Source organism: Manis javanica, chromosome 11 (assembly GCF_040802235.1).
Source record: "Manis javanica isolate MJ-LG chromosome 11, MJ_LKY, whole genome shotgun sequence".
In the NCBI taxonomy this organism is placed as follows: domain Eukaryota; kingdom Metazoa; phylum Chordata; class Mammalia; order Pholidota; family Manidae; genus Manis; species Manis javanica.
This window is the reverse complement of record NC_133166.1, coordinates 20,445,117-20,464,196: the sequence shown is the minus strand read 5'-3', so window position 1 is coordinate 20,464,196 and position 19,080 is coordinate 20,445,117. Positions and strand designations below refer to the sequence as shown.

At 39.0% G+C, this 19,080-nt stretch overlaps 1 protein-coding gene across 3 annotated transcripts in view; it reads left to right on the top strand.

Moving 5' to 3' along the window:
• Nucleotides 1–2,861, top strand: part of POLD3 (DNA polymerase delta 3, accessory subunit) — a 158,735-nt gene extending 155,874 nt beyond the window's left edge. For all 3 annotated transcript variants that reach the window (XM_073216015.1, XM_037026285.2, XM_017668027.3), the window contains exon 12: nucleotides 689–2,861. In XM_073216015.1, the coding sequence (XP_073072116.1) occupies nucleotides 689–891 (203 nt within the window). In that variant the 3' untranslated portion in view covers nucleotides 892–2,861. The remainder of the gene's footprint in view (nucleotides 1–688) is intronic.
• Nucleotides 2,862–19,080: the final 16,219 nt, after the last annotated feature.

Below are 19,080 nucleotides of genomic sequence, written 5' to 3'. Positions count from 1 at the left end.
TATCAAGTTTGTCATCTGAATGAATTTGCTTGGGACAGTTACCTTCATGATGTAGACCACTACTAAATCTTGGGTCACTCAGAACTAAGAACTGAACAGTTGAGTATTTAATCTCCACTTCTCTGTATGCAGGATGTGCAGAGAGTGGCTGACATGAAGATAGAGCTAGCCGGGAGGGTCCATGGCGGTGAGCCTGGCTGGACAGGATGGGAATTAATAAATAGAACAGAGATTAAAACCAGGAAAACCAGCAGTGGAAATAGGCTGGCACTGTGGGGTCAGGGAGGTGAGAACTGAAGAAGTCAGTCAAAGCATGGAGTAGAAGTAGGTGTTTGAGGTACAGGTAGTTCTGATGAGAGTTCAGGACATTAGCTGGCATAGACCAGGACCCACATGTAGAAGTTGGGCAGTCAAGTGGTAAGGGCCCATTTAAAACTATGAGACACAGCAGTAAGGGAATGAGGCCGAGTGTTGATTCTGAGGCTGTGTGAGCTCAAGATACATATTTCCTACCTGAGGGCCCAATTTGATCTCCCAGTGGGAGAAAGCTTCAGTACTAGGTGAGCACACCCACCTTGATCAGAGGGTCTGAGGGAATCATAGTGAAAAAGACACCTCATTCTCCTAATAGGTAAGTGTTCTAAATGACTTGACCCACTCATATCCCATTTTCTCTTTATTCTACCAGTGACTGAAAAAGTCTTTGAGAGTGAATCCTGCACAGACAGTGAAGAGGAGCTTAAGACAAAGACTTCCTCTGTACACAGACCCCCTGCCATGACTGTGAAAAAAGAACCCAAAGAGGACCGTAAGGGCCCCAAAAAAGGGACTGCTGCTCTGGGCAAAATCAACAGACAAGTGTCCATTACCGGCTTCTTCCAGAGGAAGTGAGCTGCCTTCTCTGTTAGGTCAGAGGTGTGGAGTGGTCAAGGGAGAAGACCAAGACATACAGACTCTCGCTTACTGTGTAAGTTCATCCTGCACCTCACCTCCCCTGTATCAAAAGACTGTTCCTCCTGTGAGATTTATATTGTTTCCAATTTTTAACCGAAAGAAAATCACCTGAAAACAAGTGGCAGAAGGATATTTAAAATGCTGTTACATTCTGATGACATTTTAAAGCACAATCTTTGACCTGTCCAAAAGAATTCACTCCCAAAATAAATTGGAACAGGTTTCAGAATGATCACTGAAGCCATTTAGTTGCTAATCCACTGTGCCCTACCCACCCTATGTCCTGATCCACTGATGGCTTGGACGTGTTCCTCCTTGTTCCTTTCCATTTGTGGACTTGTGTATCTCTGAAGTTTACTGGGTGTGTTTACCACTACCCCCTGCCTCTTTCCCTTCTCTTTCAGCCTCCATCCCTTCCTCAATACCACACTTCTGTGTGAAGCTGTTTTCTGTAAGTCTTTTAAATCTTGGTTGGATGAAAGACTAAAACAAAAATCTCCCTGTGATCCTCTTTTCTTCCATTATACAGTGCACCGATACCTGGCTACAGACCAGTGCGTTACTGTGTTCTATCCCTTTCACAAAAGCTCTCTAACCTTCCTTCATAGTTAGTGGTTAGGGAAAAGTCTCAGGCAGAGCACAATAGAAATGTAATGATGTGTTCAACTCCAACAGAAATTACTTAGCATTGATGATATTAGAGGAGTCGTCAAGTTGCTGACACAGGGCACACTTTTCATTGCTCTTTGCGATTTTTGTCTGCCCCCCTCTCTCTGACTCTCAATACTCGGAGAGTGAAATCCATAGGATGACGTGAAGGATAAAAAAGAATCCCTTTGTACATATACTATACAACATTTAAGTAAAATTTCTCCTTCTCAAGGAACCTGTGTTCAGAAACAGTCATTTTCCAGGAAGGTAACAAGGCCAGAGGTAAAGCAACTTAAATACAGAGGTTGTTCTTCTGTATTTTTAACACTCTCATTTACCTAAAAGTACAGGCTGCCCAAGAAGAAATGGAGAGACTGAGTTGTTCATAGGTTTAAATGGCAAGTAAAAACATTTTCATTTGTTACTTAGGGAAAATCATCTATTCCAATGATAACTTTTATGTGACCTCCCTTACTGCTGGAGAGTGAAGCTCAGTGGATCGAAGTGGTATGGCAGTGACCTTGCGTAGTGAGCTCTGGGGAAAGAACACGGCCTGGACTGCTGGTGTGAGTCATGTCTAATAGATGAGGGATGTCTGACTTCGTCCTTGGGCTTTAGCCTGGTATATGTCGTGATGCGGTCAGCTGTCTACTGTGTAAGGTTAGGATTGTGACTGACCTTGGATTAATATGAGCATCTTCAGCAGCCATCTCCCCAGACTCCAGCCAGCACCCCATGGACTTGATTAAGAATAGAAGTTTGGGAGATGAGTACTGGCATTATGTCTAAGACTTGAGAAGGCAGAGTCTTTGTACAGCAAGCAAAATAAAGGTTGACTTTATTTTTAAACCTCTTTCTTCTTAAAATGTGAAAATATGGAAAGTTTGGCCTTCCCTTTACAAAGAACTTCTGGAGAGGAATCCCTTTTCAATGGTTATTTTTGTCATTTCCTTCAGTCATTTTTCTAAATAGGAATGGGAAATTAAAGAGAAAAACAATCCAGTCTTTTTTTTTTAATTATTATGCTAGGACCTCGAATAAAACTGAATTTTGAACTGGAAAACTCTGGTGCTGGTTGGAGTTCCATCTTTGAAAGGCTAGTGCAAATCCTATGATCCCTGTGCTCAATATGCTGCCTGACTGAGCTGTCTGCAAGGCTTGAGGACGTAGGGAGTAGCGGCTTTTTTTTTTTTAATATAAACTTCTACCATGTTATCTACATGAACTAAATAAATTTGAGTTGTTTTAAAACAGTGCTTCACAGTGAATGTCTGATGCATCTGTTATTTGAGAGTATGGTGGCAGTGTGTGCAATTATTTAAACCCTGAACAGAAGCAAGGCTGGTTTTCAGTTTATATTGTTAAAACTACATACCCATAGTCTGACATGGACAAATTATTTACTCTCTTCAGTATTTTTCAGCCCTGTGAGAAATCTTAGTTTCAGTAAACTTCATTTTTTCGTTCATTAAGAGGAAAATCTAGTCCTTATCTTACATATTGTATTAGTTTGGCTTCATCACTTGCTGGCTGTATGACCTTGGGCAAATTTCTAAGCATCAGGTTCTTTGTCAAATCAAAAATAGAGCTGAAGTAAGTTACCATGGGTTGTCAAGACCGAAGTGATGTGTATCTGCATAAATTCAATATGGTGGTACATAGGTGCTCTACAAACGGCGGCTTCCTTCCTGATGTCATAAATGATACAATTAGCTACCAACTTCCTGAAATGTTGTCAAGGATATGACCCGGATGTTACACTCTTTCAAACTCAGTGTTGTGGCTATAAATGTAATCAAAGGGGGAAGACAGTTGTTCTATTTTATGAAAGGTTTTAGAGAGAGAGAGATTTTCTTACTGAAAGAGGATGACTAACTATATTTACTATTAATTAAAACATTTGTGTGTATCTAATGTGTGTCAGGCCTGTGGTATACAGGCGCTAGAGATATAACAGAATCCTAGAATTTGGCACTTGTCTTCAGGATCCAGTGGCAGAGACAAGCTAGTAAATAAATGTATAATGTTCCTACAGTGAGTGCGGGAACAAACACACACACGGTCCTCTGAGCGCTCATGGGAGGGTGGGTGTTGAGGAAGTCTTTCTGGAAGACAGGAAGCCAAGTTGGTTTTTGAAGGAGAAGAAGAATTTTGCCAAGCAAAGTGGAATGTAAAGGATTTTCTGGGCAGAGGAGGCTGGCTTTGGGGGGAAAGGACTGTAGAAGTCATAGGGGAACATGTATTGAGAAATGAAGCTGGGGCCCTGCTAAGGAGTTTGGATTTTATTTGAAGACTGTAAGAACCAATGGGAGGATTTTAAGAAGAGTAACATTAGAAGTTGATTCTCATTTAAGAGTGACAGCTGGCATTTTCTTTGATTTTTGTATGCCATATAGTGAGTATTTCTACCCAGGTATGCATGTTTTATCTTACTTGTAGTAGTATTGAAATTAAAGTTCTGATGGGGTTAAAGAAAAATGTCATGGTTAAAACAAGGCTGCCTAATTTGGCAGCCAGCATAGACAATTGCAATATTTCCCTTATCTTCCCCCATCAACATAGATTTCTCTAGCAGAAATAATTTCAGTTTTAAAAAGTGGTTTCAAAGGCTGGTAGTTCTTCTCTGACACTCTCAATGATGTGAGCCTCTACTCACCTCCCTGCAAAAAAGCTGAGGTGGGGAAGGGGTCGAGTGGAACAGTTTTATTTCTTTTCTCTCTCTGTTTCTCTAAAAAGACATTAGTTACTATACGAGAGAGAGCTGAAGAGAAGGGCCATATAAGGAAACTAAATAGTTTCTTCAGGACATGAGTAGAATGAGTGCATAATAATGTATTTGCCAGAAACGTATTCTGTGTCAAGACTCGTTTTGGTAAACTTGTCTCCTTTCATTGGTTCCGGGATCTCATTATGCTGTAATGCAGCTTTTTACCACCATGAAACATTCTGGGGCTGCCTCATTTTGTTGTGAGAAGGCAGTATTGCTTTCTGAGTTACTGCTCTGGCAGCTCTGTAAATTAGCCCATGCTGTCACCGTGCCCTCTGAAGGGCATGTTGTGCCCAAATGACTGCATTCAGGACAGACTCTTGCCGCTGCCTGCTGCATGACACTTCTCGTCACTTGTGTCTGTGTCCAGTTTTTTTGTGTTCTTAAGTGTGGCCACCCACAGATTGCCACCCAGGCTCTTTAGCCTGAGAAATGTGGTAAGGCTGTTGATCCAGACCTACCTTAACTCCAGAATTCCCCTTCCATTTCAAACCCAGATACTGTCTGGCTCCCTGAAGCCTCTCCCCTCTTTTCTCATTTGCTTTTGCCAGATTCCTTGTTTCTGGAGGCTTCACTTCAGCTTCTTCCCCTCCTTTTCTTAATACTCAAAGTTCTTCATGGCTAGGCCTTCTTTAACTACTTTGTTCTAGTCTTTTAGGCTTTCCTTTTTAAGGTTCTTGTTTTGTGTCTTTTACTGGCCTGCTCTTGAAGAATACAAAAACCACATTGTTTAGTGTCTGCTCTGGATCATTCAAATCCAGAGCACAAAACAGTTGTTAAATGCTCATCATGTTTAGTCCTGGAGAAGCTTCATTAGGAATTCCAACAGCTCAGGTTAGCATTTCACAGTGGCGGGACATGCACACTAAACAGCGCTAGATAGCAACTGAGATGATGCTTAGGCGGGTGGTAGACAGGGACTTAGTAATTCAGAAAAGAACTTGGGTAATCATATGGGCAAAATGTTATAGTCCTGTGCAAAGAACAATAAAGGATTTATGACAAGACACGTGTTGAGGAAGGATCACCATTTCAGTGGATTTTATTGAGCTTTGTGGTGTCACTTGGCCATTTACATGATCAGGGTGTAAGTAAACCGTGATAAAGTAAACCCTTAATGGAGTTATTTCTGTCCTACCTTAAGAATGAGAATATTGACAAGAGTGCAAGCAGATACTGTTATTATTCCAAGGATTTTTCTAAAAGGCAGCTTAGAGGGTTTAGGATTTCATTGGAACAGCATAATAAATTCAACTCAGTTTTGTACACACTCAACTGTTTTGGCACGCTGGGTAAGCAGGGGGCTGTGGTGGGAACAATGCAGGCTGGGAGACAGAGGGCTCTGGATGACCATAGGTAAGTTACTTGAGAACTTCGGTTTCCTCATTTCCACAGAGAGCTACCACCTACCTTAAAAGGTTATTTTAAGATTTTAATGAAATACTGCATGGACAGCCCCTTGTATTTTAACATATGAAACTAACAAAGAATAACTCAAATGTTTTGAGCACCTACTGTGTGCCAGGCACTGTTCCAAGTATGTTAGAGTTCTTAACTCTTAATCCTCATACCATCCCTGTGAGATGGGTACTTTTATTCCTCTATTACACATGAGGAAACAGAGGCAGAGAAGTAAAGTAACTGTTCAAAGTCATGAAGTTAGCAAGTGACAGAGCAAGGATATAAATCTTAACAATTTGGCTTCAGTGCCTGTAGACTTTGTCACTAAATTATACTGCTCTTGCCTATAGATTAATTCACACTCCTATACTGCCCAATGATGATTGATGTTCATTTTTACAAGTGAAAGTACAACTAGTTGTTCAGACCCAAATTTTCAGATTTGAAGACAGCCTTAATGTTTATCTAACTCAGCCACTCATCTGCTGCTTGAGCCCTTTCAACAACATCCCTGCCAAGTGGTCCTGAATCTATAAACAAAGATTCAGTTATGTTCAGTATACCATACTTACTAAATTACAAAGTTAGATAAGTAGACCAATAAATGTTAGGAATTTAAAGAGAGTCTAAAGTTAAGTTTTCTGATTCATTTTAGATTACCAGGATACTCTTCTAAATAGAGCATAGTTCCCTAAGCAATCCAGTTTCAGTTTAAATTAAGAACACTGTTTTTCCTTAAAGAAGGTTGTCCAAATCTTGGCCTTGCCTTTGACTTAACCTGTGTAAGAAAAACAAGAGGAAAACTGGCATTTTTTTGGTGATATTTAAACCATGCTGCAAGTTCACAGGTAGAAAAGTGGTCCTGGGGCACTTGTTGTCCGCTGATTGCACATGGTCAGGCCAAGGCAGTGTTCTCCATGTTGAATGTCAAAACCAGGTTTTCCAAAAATATGTGTGAAGATTATATAAACATAGCATAATCATGGTGTCATGCTCTTTTATTCAATCCTGGAATAGGATATGTAGAAAACAGAACCATTTTCCTGTAAACCATAAAGCATGATAGGAGTATTTCTCTTGTCCCCCTTTAGTTACATTCTACCTTTATTTATTTGGGGCTTTGCTTCATCTTATTACATGCCTGTGATAACCTGCAAGGTTTTTCTCTCCCCCCATTTTGCAAAACACAAGCCCAGATGGTTAAGCTAGTATGCTCAACACCATCTCACAGTAAGCGAATGAAAGTCTTCAGACTTTGCATCGTGTGACTTTGCCACTATATAGCAGTCCCTAATAAGAATGTGTTGTTCTGCTCATAAATGTGCCTTGGATGAATGTTTACTGATTTGCCCCATAACCATGGTGGCACCTGTAAAAGATAAAAGAGAAGCACATACATGACAAGTTCTTTGCCTTACTGGACAGTCATTGGAAAGGGAAATACATGCATGTTTGTATGGTTTAGACTTTCTTAAAAATTTGCTATATGCCCACTGTTGTGCTAGATGCTGGGGATAACAAATATGCATTTTTTGCCCTTGAGGAATTTACTATCTAGTGGAGGGAGAGGCATAGACAAATAATTATAATGAACTGTAATATTTATGAATGCTAACCATAGGCCAAAATTTGTGCTAAGTAGCTAAGTACAGTTTCTCTAATCCTCACAACACTTTTTATTTATAAATGAAGGAGGCTTGAAGAATTTAAATGATTTGCCCAGTGAGTGGTGCGATGTATTTATTTTTAATAATAAATTTATAATAAAAAATTGGAAGAACTAGAATACTTGAATGGTTGTGATTAGTAAACCTGTATGGTAAGCTGACTCCTTGTCAGATGGGGGTGTGAATGAATATGGAAATTGGAACAAAAGGAGTAAAATGAATTACACCTTTAAAATTGCCCGTCCCTGATAGGGATGATCTTACCAGTGGTTCAGGTCATTGAATCTTTAGGCTATGATCTGCTATATCTATCTTTATGTAAGGAAAACCATACCAGTGGATTATACATCAGGCTAGAGAGTAAGGTTTTTCTCTCCTCCGGTTGGTGTTCTGACTGGCCTGTAGAGATGGCCAGAATTTGGACTCTGGACTTACTGACTTGAAACCTATATTCTTTCCTCCTCTATGTAAAGGAGGTGTGTGCCCACAAGTTGGTGTGAGCACAGGGAACAGATGTCTTAATGATTAAGGATTCACAGATAAGAAGTCCTTAAATTGAAGTCTTGAGAATAGGAGCTTGCCAGATTGGAAAGTGAAGGGCATTGCAGGCAGAAGGAATAGGACAGAGACCTGAAGAGGTACAGGCACAAGAGAAAGTGGTAAGTGTGTTGGAAGTTATCAGAGGTTTGGGGAGAGGTGGAATAGTGGGTTATGAGGCCAAAGAAGTAGACAGGGGCCAGATCACAGAGGACTTTGCTAAGTAGTTTAGATTTCACCCTGTAGGCAATAGGAAGCCATTGAAGAATTGTAACATGTCAGATTTGTATATTATATTCAAAAAAATTACTGTGTAACCTGAAGAGAACATTACTGGTATGAAGTAGGTCATAAGTAATGAGAGCCAAACTTTCATCTTGAGATAGAGCAAGCAGAGGAAAATAATACGAAGTTAGATTTAGTTCAGTTTTAGCCGAGTAACTCCTTTCATCTCCTTTGAACTCAGGACAGGAGAAGACTGGGAGTGACTTCAAATGTGGAATGATTTGCCTTTTGCTGGGTCTTCTCATGCTTGGAAATCCTCTGGCTCTTGCCTGAGCCATAGTCCTAGTTAAACCATGGAGATGGGATTGGTTCCACTGTTCCACTAAAGATACACATAGGCCATTCTCTGACGCACGAACACACACTCTGATTTAGACCTGGAACTGACTGCATCTCCCTGGAATTCACTGGGCCAAAATCACCCATAGTCCCAAACTGGTCAGCTAAATTCATCCCGTCATATTTATTGTACATTTATTCCATGCCAGGTACTTCCATATGCTTTATGTCACTTAATCCTAACAATTTTGTGAGGCATAGATATCAGCCCAATTTTGTGAATTAGAAAATTGAGTGGCAGAGAGGCTGCCCAGCTACTACCATATGGCAGAGCTGGGATTTGAGGGGCAGGCTTGTGAGTGTCCTGCTGTCATCCATTCTTGACATGAGCTGTGCTCCGGTGGTGTGGTGTGCAGAAAGCAGTCTCGCATATCATCACTAGGGTACATATCAGGCACTCACAGAACAGCCATTATACCTGGGGCTGTACAGTGATATACTTCTGCTCTAGCAGTAAGTTTTTGCTTCACATCTCAAGGCTCACCCCTAAAAGAAGGGAAGAGCTATCCCGAAACTCCTGTATAAAGCTGCCCTGCTTTACTTAGAATTGTGTATAGCTCACAATATGAGTTATGTGGCTTCCCAGCCTATAAAACGATAGAAACAGCAGAGCAGCTAGAGACAGGCACTTTATGCTATCTGACAAGAATTGTCACTTCTTGGTTTTTGTATAAACTACTTCAACTTTACAGTCAGACTGGAGCTCAGTGCTCATTTACTACCAGTGGGGCCTCCACGAAGTCATAACTTCTCTGAACCTCAGTTTGCCCATCTGTAAAATGAAGGTAGTACCTACCTTAAGAGTATTGTGAGGATTCGAGGTAATAAAATGCCCAACTCACAGTGATTGGTCAGTAAATGATTACTATTATTATTTTCAAAGCAGAGATTTGTGCTTTAATCCTATCCTTGTGAGAAAATAAATTTACATCCTTCATTTATTTTTTTTCAAGTCTCCTTTATTAGAATGTCCACTTTATTTTATAGACGGCACATTGGATTATGAAAACTGGTGCTGTGACAAAGTGAAGAAGAAGAGCTGGTGAACCCAGTGTTTCCATGGGCATCCTTGTGGTTCCACTTACCTGTCCAATCCGTGACTCCCCTTTGATCCACCAGCACTCCTACCTTTCAGGTAGACTGCCGTGTCATTCTGCATGCATTCTGTACTCTTCCTCCAGGAACATTTCTATTTGAAATTCACAGTTTAGGGGAAAGCCAGTGGTCTGAATGTACATTCTATTTCCCCAAGTACAGACATGAGAGGGTGCCTTTATAAATGAAAAAAAAAAAGATTTCCAGCAGCAGAGAGGCTTCCCCCTGCTTCCCACAGTGATGTATGGGGTGCTCAGGCAATAGTCATGCCTGCAGTTTGAGTCCATCTGTTTTCTCTGTTCACCTCCTGAGTACTGTCCCCTTGTGGTTTGCATCATTCCCAGAGACCAGCCAACTCCAACCCTCCTCCATCCATTTGGTCAATAGCTGTCTCATTTAAACACACTCCCTCTCTCTTTGGGCGCCAGATGTGAAGTTTCAAGGGAGTAGAGGCCAGCCTGGCTAACGCTGTGACACCTGCTTTAGCAAGCAAGCCAGTCAGCTGCTGCTTCTGATGATGTTGGCCCTTTTTCATGGACAGCATGAGAGTTTCACCCTACCAAGCACACACACAGGCAGCTGAGGGAGCCTCATAAATTATGGTTTTGTTTGTTTACTCAGGGCAGGCAGCGTGGTGTAGTGGAAAGAGCCCTGCACTTTGAAGCAGAAAACATGGATCTAAGTCCTCACAGGTTACATGACTGTGTTCGGAGCACCTCTTTCTTTATAGATATATGATATCTGAGATAGTGATAACTGCCCTTTGTTTATCTGCTTATTGGCCATCTCCTCCACCACCATTTAAGTCCTAGGAGGTCAGGTGCTACCTTGACAACCATTGTATCTCTAGCACCTAGGGCAGTGACTGGAATATAGTAGGCTCTTAGAAAAAAATTATTGAATGAATGAATGAATTCAAAAACTGCCTCTTCTACTGACTGGCCATGTGATTGTGGAAGAGTCATTTATTGTCTCTGGGTGATAGTTTTGTCAACTGTGAAATGAAGGCATTAGATCCCTATCTCTGATGCTCTGAAACTATAAGGATCCACTCAGTTATCAGATTACCTCTGGTCTCTTTCCTGGACACTCTGCCAAGCCCTAAAAATACACAGCCATGAACAAGTCAAAAACAGAACCTGCCCTCAGGGACACTGGAAAAGGAGAGGCCACCAGATAAATAATGGTGTAAACAGGTATTTCAGGACCATTGTGGAAAGTCTTAGAAAGAATCTGCAGAGGACACTGAGAGGATGTAATTAATAGAGGGGCCTAACCATGTTGGGGGTTGTCTAGGAAGATATTCTGGTGAAAGTGACATTAAAGATCGATTTAACAGATAAGTAGGAATTGGCCAGGCGGAAGGAGTATGGGATTTCAGGCCGAGGGAAAAACATGTGTGAAGGCCCTGGGGAGGAGTGTGGCTGGAGGACAGTGACCGACAGGGGGACTATGCCCAAAATAAGGCTAGAGGGTAGGTTGGGCTAGACTGTTGGGAGCTCTGTGGCTGTGGTAAGGATTTTGTCATTCTAAAGGCAAAGGGAAGCCAATGAAGACAATTCCTATCATTACCGAAAGCTCACTAGTATAGACAAAAGGGAAAGGTCCTCTCCTTACATGCCTTTCCAAGGTAGGTAGACTGACTATTACCCCATTTTATTGATGTAGAAACAGGCCTGGGGAGGTTAGGTGATTTACCAAGGCCATCATACAAGTCATTGGTGGGGTTTGATTTCTGAAATTTTAGTCCATTCCTCTCAATGCTCCACCGCATTACAGAGTAGAGAGCTTTTTTTTTTTTTATCTCATATCTCCAAATGGCTAAATTTTGGACCTAAGTACCTTGTAATAATAACTCTCATCTGAAATTGCATGTCTCATAAGTAACTTAAGCAAGTCTGATAGAGACAAATTTCTCCTGAATATTATGCTTGCATTTTGGGTAACTACTTGCATTTTGATATATAGCTGACCTTAAGTAATGTGGAGGTGAGGAGTGATGACCCCTTGCACAGTCAGAAATCCATGTATAACTTTTGACTCACCAAAAAGTTAAATACTAAGAGCCTACTGTTGACCAAAAGCCTTACTGAGAACATAGTCAACTAACATGTAGTTTGTATGATGTATGTATTATATATTGTATTCTTACAATAATGTAAGCTAGAGAAAACAATGTTTTTTTCAAATTATCTCAAATCTCAAAAATTTTTCCTATATATTTGTTGAAAAAAATCTGCATATAAGTGTACCCATTCAGTTCAAACCTGTGTTGTTCAAGGGACAACTGCATTTTAAATTATCCTTAGCATAGATTCCTAGGAATAGAATTACTGTATCAAAGGCATAAGTTTTTAAGCAACTTTTGACATACATTGCCAAATTGCCCTAAGGTTGTACTGATTTTGATGCTCATCACTAGTACATGAGAATGACTTTCTCAATGCTTCAGGTAATAGAGACCAACCTAATTTCTTAAGCAAAACTGAGATTCCAGTTATACTCATTTTGTGCACTTAGAGAGAGAAAATACAATTAGGCTTTGACATTTGTAACTGAGGAAAGAAGATGAAGCTATGGAGATAGTGCCCAAGGGAGGCAGGAAGCTCCCCAAGGCTAGAAGAAAGCCAAAAGATGCCTCACGTGGGTCTGGTCTTTCACGGACAGGCATTCGTGTGTGTGCACCTGCTGCCGCTGCTCAGAACTTCTTGTGGTTCTTGGAGACATAAGCAGGGTCTGTGAAGCTGGTAGAACTCTGTGGATTGGGGGCCCTAAAAGTACTGAGAAGGAAGAAAACTCTTCTCTAGCAGATGAGTTGGTGAGGAGGGCAGTGATGAGTTATCACCGCCAGTAGAATTGAGAGAGTATCAGCATGGGCTTGTTAGCTCAGTGAATGAGGACCTGGGCCCAAAAGCAAGAGATTGTGGTGGCTGTTACCCTCACTTGCGCTGAGGTGATGGACCTGTATCCTTATCTCTACAGTGTCTTGCACAGAATAGGTGCTCTGGGAATGTTTCAGAGCCAAGCCACATTTTCATTTAACAGTAATTTGCTGTTAAGTCAATAAATATTTAATGCACTAGGCAGTGGACATAAAGTAAAGATTAGGATGACATGATTCATACCCCCACAGAGCTCACAGCTTATGAGGGTTAACTTATAATAGGTAATAAGCGATTATAGTGCATTAAGAGGGCTATGAGAGGGGAAACCATGGTATCATATAAGTATGTAGCAGAGGTCCCATGTCCAGATTTGGCAGATATGATAAGACTACAGGGTAAATTCAGTGAGGACATGGTGTATATATATACCTTGTTCACTGCTATATTCCAGTACCTGTTCCATGATGGGTCCTCCATAAACATTTGTAAAGGAATGAAAAAAAGAATGAATAAAGTAATGTATGAATCAGTAAACCAAGTCAAGTATAGGAATAATGTTCCATATAGAGGGTAGTTCAGTGTGGCTGAAGCAAAGTCAAGGAAGCTCATAGAGGGGCAAGATTCAAGGCTAAAGGGGTAAAAGGTGGTCAGGTCATGGAGGATCTTATAAGCCATATTAAGGAGTTTGGGTTTTTTCTTGAGGGAGATAAGAAACCAAGGAAAATTATTAAGCAGAGAACTGATATAGTCAGAAGATAAAGATAATAATTAAGTAGCTACTGCATTTCAGCTATATACCAGAGACCTTACATATAGTATCTCTTATTTTCAGAACAATGCTGCAAGGTATATATGAATCTCTATTTTATAGATGAGATTATAGAACATGTGGTTTATGTACATCAAATAACACATCTGTGATTGAAACCCAGGTTTGTCTGACTCCAAAGCCTATATATTCTTTCCATTATACTCCCCTGCCTCCATTATGCTAGATGCTTTCACTTTCATTTCTTGTTATGGACAGTGGCCTTCATCTGGTTCTTCTTGGCTACAAGAACACCATTCTTTATCCAGGCATGTCAGTAGCTGGTTAGGCCAATCCAAAGTCTATAGGCTGTGCCATTGCTGCTGAATCTTTGCTCTGTGGGATGGTGAGAGCTATGGCTTCAGATATGATTCTTTACCTGACTATGCTGATCTCCTGTTAGCCTTTTCAATCACATCTGTCCAATACATATTTTAACAATCACAGTAATAAACAATCATTTGTGGCATTTCTGCAGACACTTTAAGGCATTATCAGGAATTCATACATATTATTTCTTTTCATCTTAACAGTATTTTGAAGTAGCTATTATTAGCCTGATTTTGACATGAAAAAATTGAGGCTAAGGCAGGTTAAGTGATTTGCCCAAGATCACACAGTTAAGAAAAAGTGATAGAGCAGTTCCTGCTTCTGGTCCTGCAGATTAACTGGTACTGAATTGGCCCTGCCATCACAAGCAACTATAAAACTTTACAATATACAAAAATAATTGTTTTCAGACATTGAACAACACGCAGAGTAGGAATATGATCCCTAATAGATAAGCTCTTACATGTCTCTGGCAAAGCACATGGTTTGGAGAGAACAAAGAGTACCCTGGGTATCTACATAGTCCTGTTAGAACTTGAGACCATGCAAACAGGTACAGGGAGCGTAAGAGTGCCCAACAGAAAGTAAAAAAGCTGGAGCAGATTTGTAAATTGCCTGAATTTGGAATGTAGTCTGTAACCCACATATTAGATTCATCACAGAGCCATGGAAGAAGGTAGAAGTCTTATGGGCTCAGCTGGTGTTTTAGCACAGCCTCTGACCAATCATTGACTGACTACTTAGCAATGCTGACACAGAAACAATCCTTAGGAAGCAGGGCTTAAAAATAAAGATAAGAATTAAACAAACAAACAAACAAAAGCCAGAAGTGAGAAAAACGCTGGTGGCTGCACACTACAGGCTTCACAGATTTAGTCTGGGCGAGCTACTAAACAAGGAAGAACAACAACAACCCCTAAGAACCCCAAAGAAACGTGAAAGTGTGACCCATATTTGGTGAAAAGAAGCAGTCAGTACAATAATATACAAGACTTGAGAAGCCTAATCAACAAATGAAACTGACTGACACTTAACCAAACACTACACTCAATAACCACAGAATACCCGTTCTTTTCAGGTGCACATGGAAGGTAAACCATGGGTATTTTTATAAAATTCAACACCTACTCTTGATAAAAAGAGAAAAACAACTTCAAAAACAGAACAAAACATCCTCAGTCTGTAAAGCAGATTCTACAAAAAAAAAAAACCAAAAAACCTACAGCTAAATATGATACTTTGTGTTGAAACACTGAACACATTCCCACTAAGTTTAGAAACAAGGCAATGATATCTGCTATTATCAATTCATTCAATATTATATTATTGGAGGTTCTAGCCAATGCAATAAGATAATAAAATTAAATAAAAGGCATATAAATTGAAAAGGAAGATGTAAAATTATCTTTGTCTTTAAAGAACATGATCATATACATAGGAAAATAAGAAATATACCTAAAACCCACAAAAAACTAAACCTAATAAGTGAATTTAGTGATGCAACAGCATACCAGGTCATTATACAAGAAATTTTATTTACAAATACTAACAATAAGCAATTGGAAATTTTTAAAGATTAAATACCATTTATAATAGCATTAAGAACAAAATATTTGGGAATAAATATAACAAAATTTGTACAAAACCTTCACACTAAAAATTACAAAACATTGAAGAGAAAGAAACTCAAAATTAATGGAAAGATAAATTATGTTCATGGATTGGAAGAGCACAATATTGTTAACTTGTCAGTTCTCCCCAAATGGATCAATAAGTTCAAAGCAATAATCAAATTTCTATCAGCCCATGTTTTTAAGAAATTAACAAGTTGGTTCAAAATTTATATGGAAATACAAAAAATCTAGAGTAAAGCAGTCTTGAAATAGGACAGAGGTGAAGAATTTACCTGATTTCTAAGCTTACAGTATTGCTATAGTAATCCAAATTGTGTTACTGGCATAGAGAGAGAAAAACTAGATTAATGGGACAAAATAGTTAGTCCAGAAATAGTGAGTGGTTAAATGATTTTCATCCAAAGAGCAAAAGCAATTTAATGTGGAAAGAAAAGTCTGTTTAGCAAACAGTGCTGGAAAAATTAACTATGAAAATGTTTTCTAGAAGAAAACGTAAAAGATTATTTTCATGATCTTTGGATAGGCAAAGATTTCTTAGACAGGACCCAGAAAGCGATAACTGTAAGAGAAAATACAGCAAGTGGAATTCATCAATATTTAAAGTTTATTTTAAAGCTTCTGCTCATCAAAAAACACTTAAGAAAAATGAATAGGAAAGTCATAGACAGGGTAAATATTCTCTATCTATCTATGCCTGACAAAGAACTTCTATCCAGAATATGTAGACCACTCCTACAGCTCAATAGTAAGAAGACTCAATTAAAATCTAATTTTAAAAAATGGATAAAAGATATGAACAAACTCTGTAAAAAGGAAGGTACACAAAAAGCCAATAAGCATATGTACATGTGCTTAATATTATTCATAAGCAAAATGTAAATGAAAACAACTTTAAGATATCACAACATACCCATTCGAATGGCTAAAATGAAAAAGACTGGCAATACCTAATGTGAAGATGTGGAGTAAGCAAATACATTGCTGGTGGACGTGTAAAGTGTACTGATGCAACCACCCTGAAAATTAGTCTGGAATTTTCTCATAAAGTTAATATGCACCTACCAAATGACCCAGCAATTCCACTTGTAAATATTTACCCAAGAAAGTGAAAACATAAGTCCATATAAAGATTTGTACACTAATGTTCATAGCTTTATTCCAAACCTGGAAATAATCCAAGTATCTATCAACAGGTGGAATGGTTAAACAAATTGTGCTATAGTCATGTAATGGAATACAACTCAGCAATAAAAAGGAGTGAACTCTGTGAACCAAACATTTAAGGAAGATTTAAAACCAATTCTTCACAAACTCTTCCAAAAACTGGGAGAAAACACTTCTCAGCTCATTCTGTGAGGTCACTGTTACCCTGATTCCAGATGCTAGGCAAAGATATCAACAGAAAAGACATCTACAGACCAATCTATCTTTTCTGAGTACAGATGCAAAAAAAGTCCTCAACAAAATGCTACCAGATTGAATCCAGCAATATCTAAAAAAGAGTTATGTACCATGACCAAGTGGTATTTAACCTAGTATTGTAAAACTGGTGTAACATCAGGAAAAAAAGGTGTTAATTTAACACCCTTTCTCAATACAATAAAGGACAAAAACTGTGGTCATCTCAGTAGAGTCAGAAAAAGCAATTGACAAAATCCAACACCATTTCACGGTAACAAAAAAAATTTAAGAATATAAGGAAACTTCCTCAGCTTGATAAAGGGGCATCTATGAAAATCCACAGCTAACATATTTAATGATTAAAGAACTAAAAGCCTTCCCCATATCATCAAGAACAAGACAAGGATGTCCACTCTCTTACTACTTCTATTTGACATTCTAGCCAGGGCAATTATGCAAGGCAAAACAATAAGAGGGACCCATATTAGAAAGGAAGAAGTAAAACTATCTGTATATTTGGATGACATCATCTATGTAGAAATCTTCAGAAACCCACTAAAAAACTATTAGGCCTAACAAGTTCAGCAGTATTTCAGAGTAAGGTCAATATAGAGAAGCAATTACACTTCTACAAGCTAGCAATGAACAATCTGAAAAGAAAACAATTCCTTTTAGAACAGTGTCAAAAAGAACAGAAATAGGAATAAATTTAACAAGAGAAATGCAAAACTTATCCTAAAACCTACAAAACGTTGAAAGAAATGAAGGAAGAACTAAATAGACATCCAGTGTTCATGAATCAAAAATCTTAATATTATTAAGATGTTAATATGCCCTACATTGATCTAGAGACTCAATCAATTTCTATCAAAATCCCAGCTAGCTTTTTTTGCAGAAATTGACAAGCTGATAATCTTGAAATTCATAGGGAAATGTAGGGGACCAGAAACTGTCAAAACAAATTGAAAACAGCAGTAAATCTTTGTGATTTGGGGTTAAACATAGCCTTCTTAAACACCAAAAAGCATAAGTGACGAAAGAAAAGATATATTGGACTTTAAACGATACCCTCAAAAAAAGAAAAGACCACCCATAGAATGGGAGAAAGTATTTGTAAATCATTTATCTGACAAGAAAATTGTATCCAGAATATATAAAGAATTGTTACAACTCAACAATAAAAGGACAACCCAACTGAGAAATGGGCAAAAGATCTAAGCATATCTTTCTGCAAAGTATTTATACAAATGGCCAATAAATGTATGAGAAATTGCTCAGCATTGTTAGTCATTAGGGAAATGCAAATCGAAATCACAATGAGAAGCCACTTTACATCTACCAGAATGGCTACAATAAAAAAGACAAGTTTGGCAAGGATACAGATAAATTCGAACCCTCATATTTTGTTGGTGGGAATGTAAAATGGTGCAGCCTTTGTGGAAAACTGGTAGTTCCTCAAAATGTTAAACATACAGCTACCATATGACTCAAAAATTCTCCTAAATAGATACCCAAAAGAAATGAAGCATATGTCTATGTAGAAACTTGTACACAAATGTTCATAGTAGCATCATTCATAATAGCCAAAAAACAGGTGCAGCCCAAATGTGTCAACTATAGAACAGAAAATAAAATGTGGTCTATCTATACAATGGAATATTATTCCCCTGTAAAAAAGGGACAAAGTACTGATAAATGATCCAACATGGATGAACCTTATAAACATTATACTATGTGAACAAAGCCAGCCACAAGACAACATATTATATAATAATGGGGTACAGAATAGACTGGAAAGGTATAGCATATAACAAGTTACTTGTTAGATGCATAAGTAAAATGCCCAGGACTTGGCTAACTGGATTTAGAAGGTGGAAGAGAAATGAAAGTAAGGTACTATTGAGTTCTCTAAGCTTGATGAGTGAAGGTCAGGTGAGAACATTAAAAACACCTGGAGAGGCAGGGTAAGCTCTGAAGATTTCATGTCCCGGAGGGAATCACAGATGTAAGTGTCATTGGCTTAGAAGTGATTGTTGAGATGGGGCAATGGTTAATTTCACCAAGGCAAAAAGTTCAGAAATAAAAAGGAGTTGAAAGTGGGCTGGGTAGTACAGCAATAGAGCCTCCTGCCATCTCTTGTTTTTGGAAGAGGGTGTCTGAGACTTGAGCATTCAAGCGACATGAGGACTTATGTGGTGCAAAGAACTGAGGACTTCAGTCAGAGGACCCAAGTTCTTTGCTTCAGCTCCATCTTGCTGTGTGACCTTAGGCAGCTGTTCTTACTGTCGGAGGCTCAGTCTCCTCACCTGCAATCAGGAAAAATAAC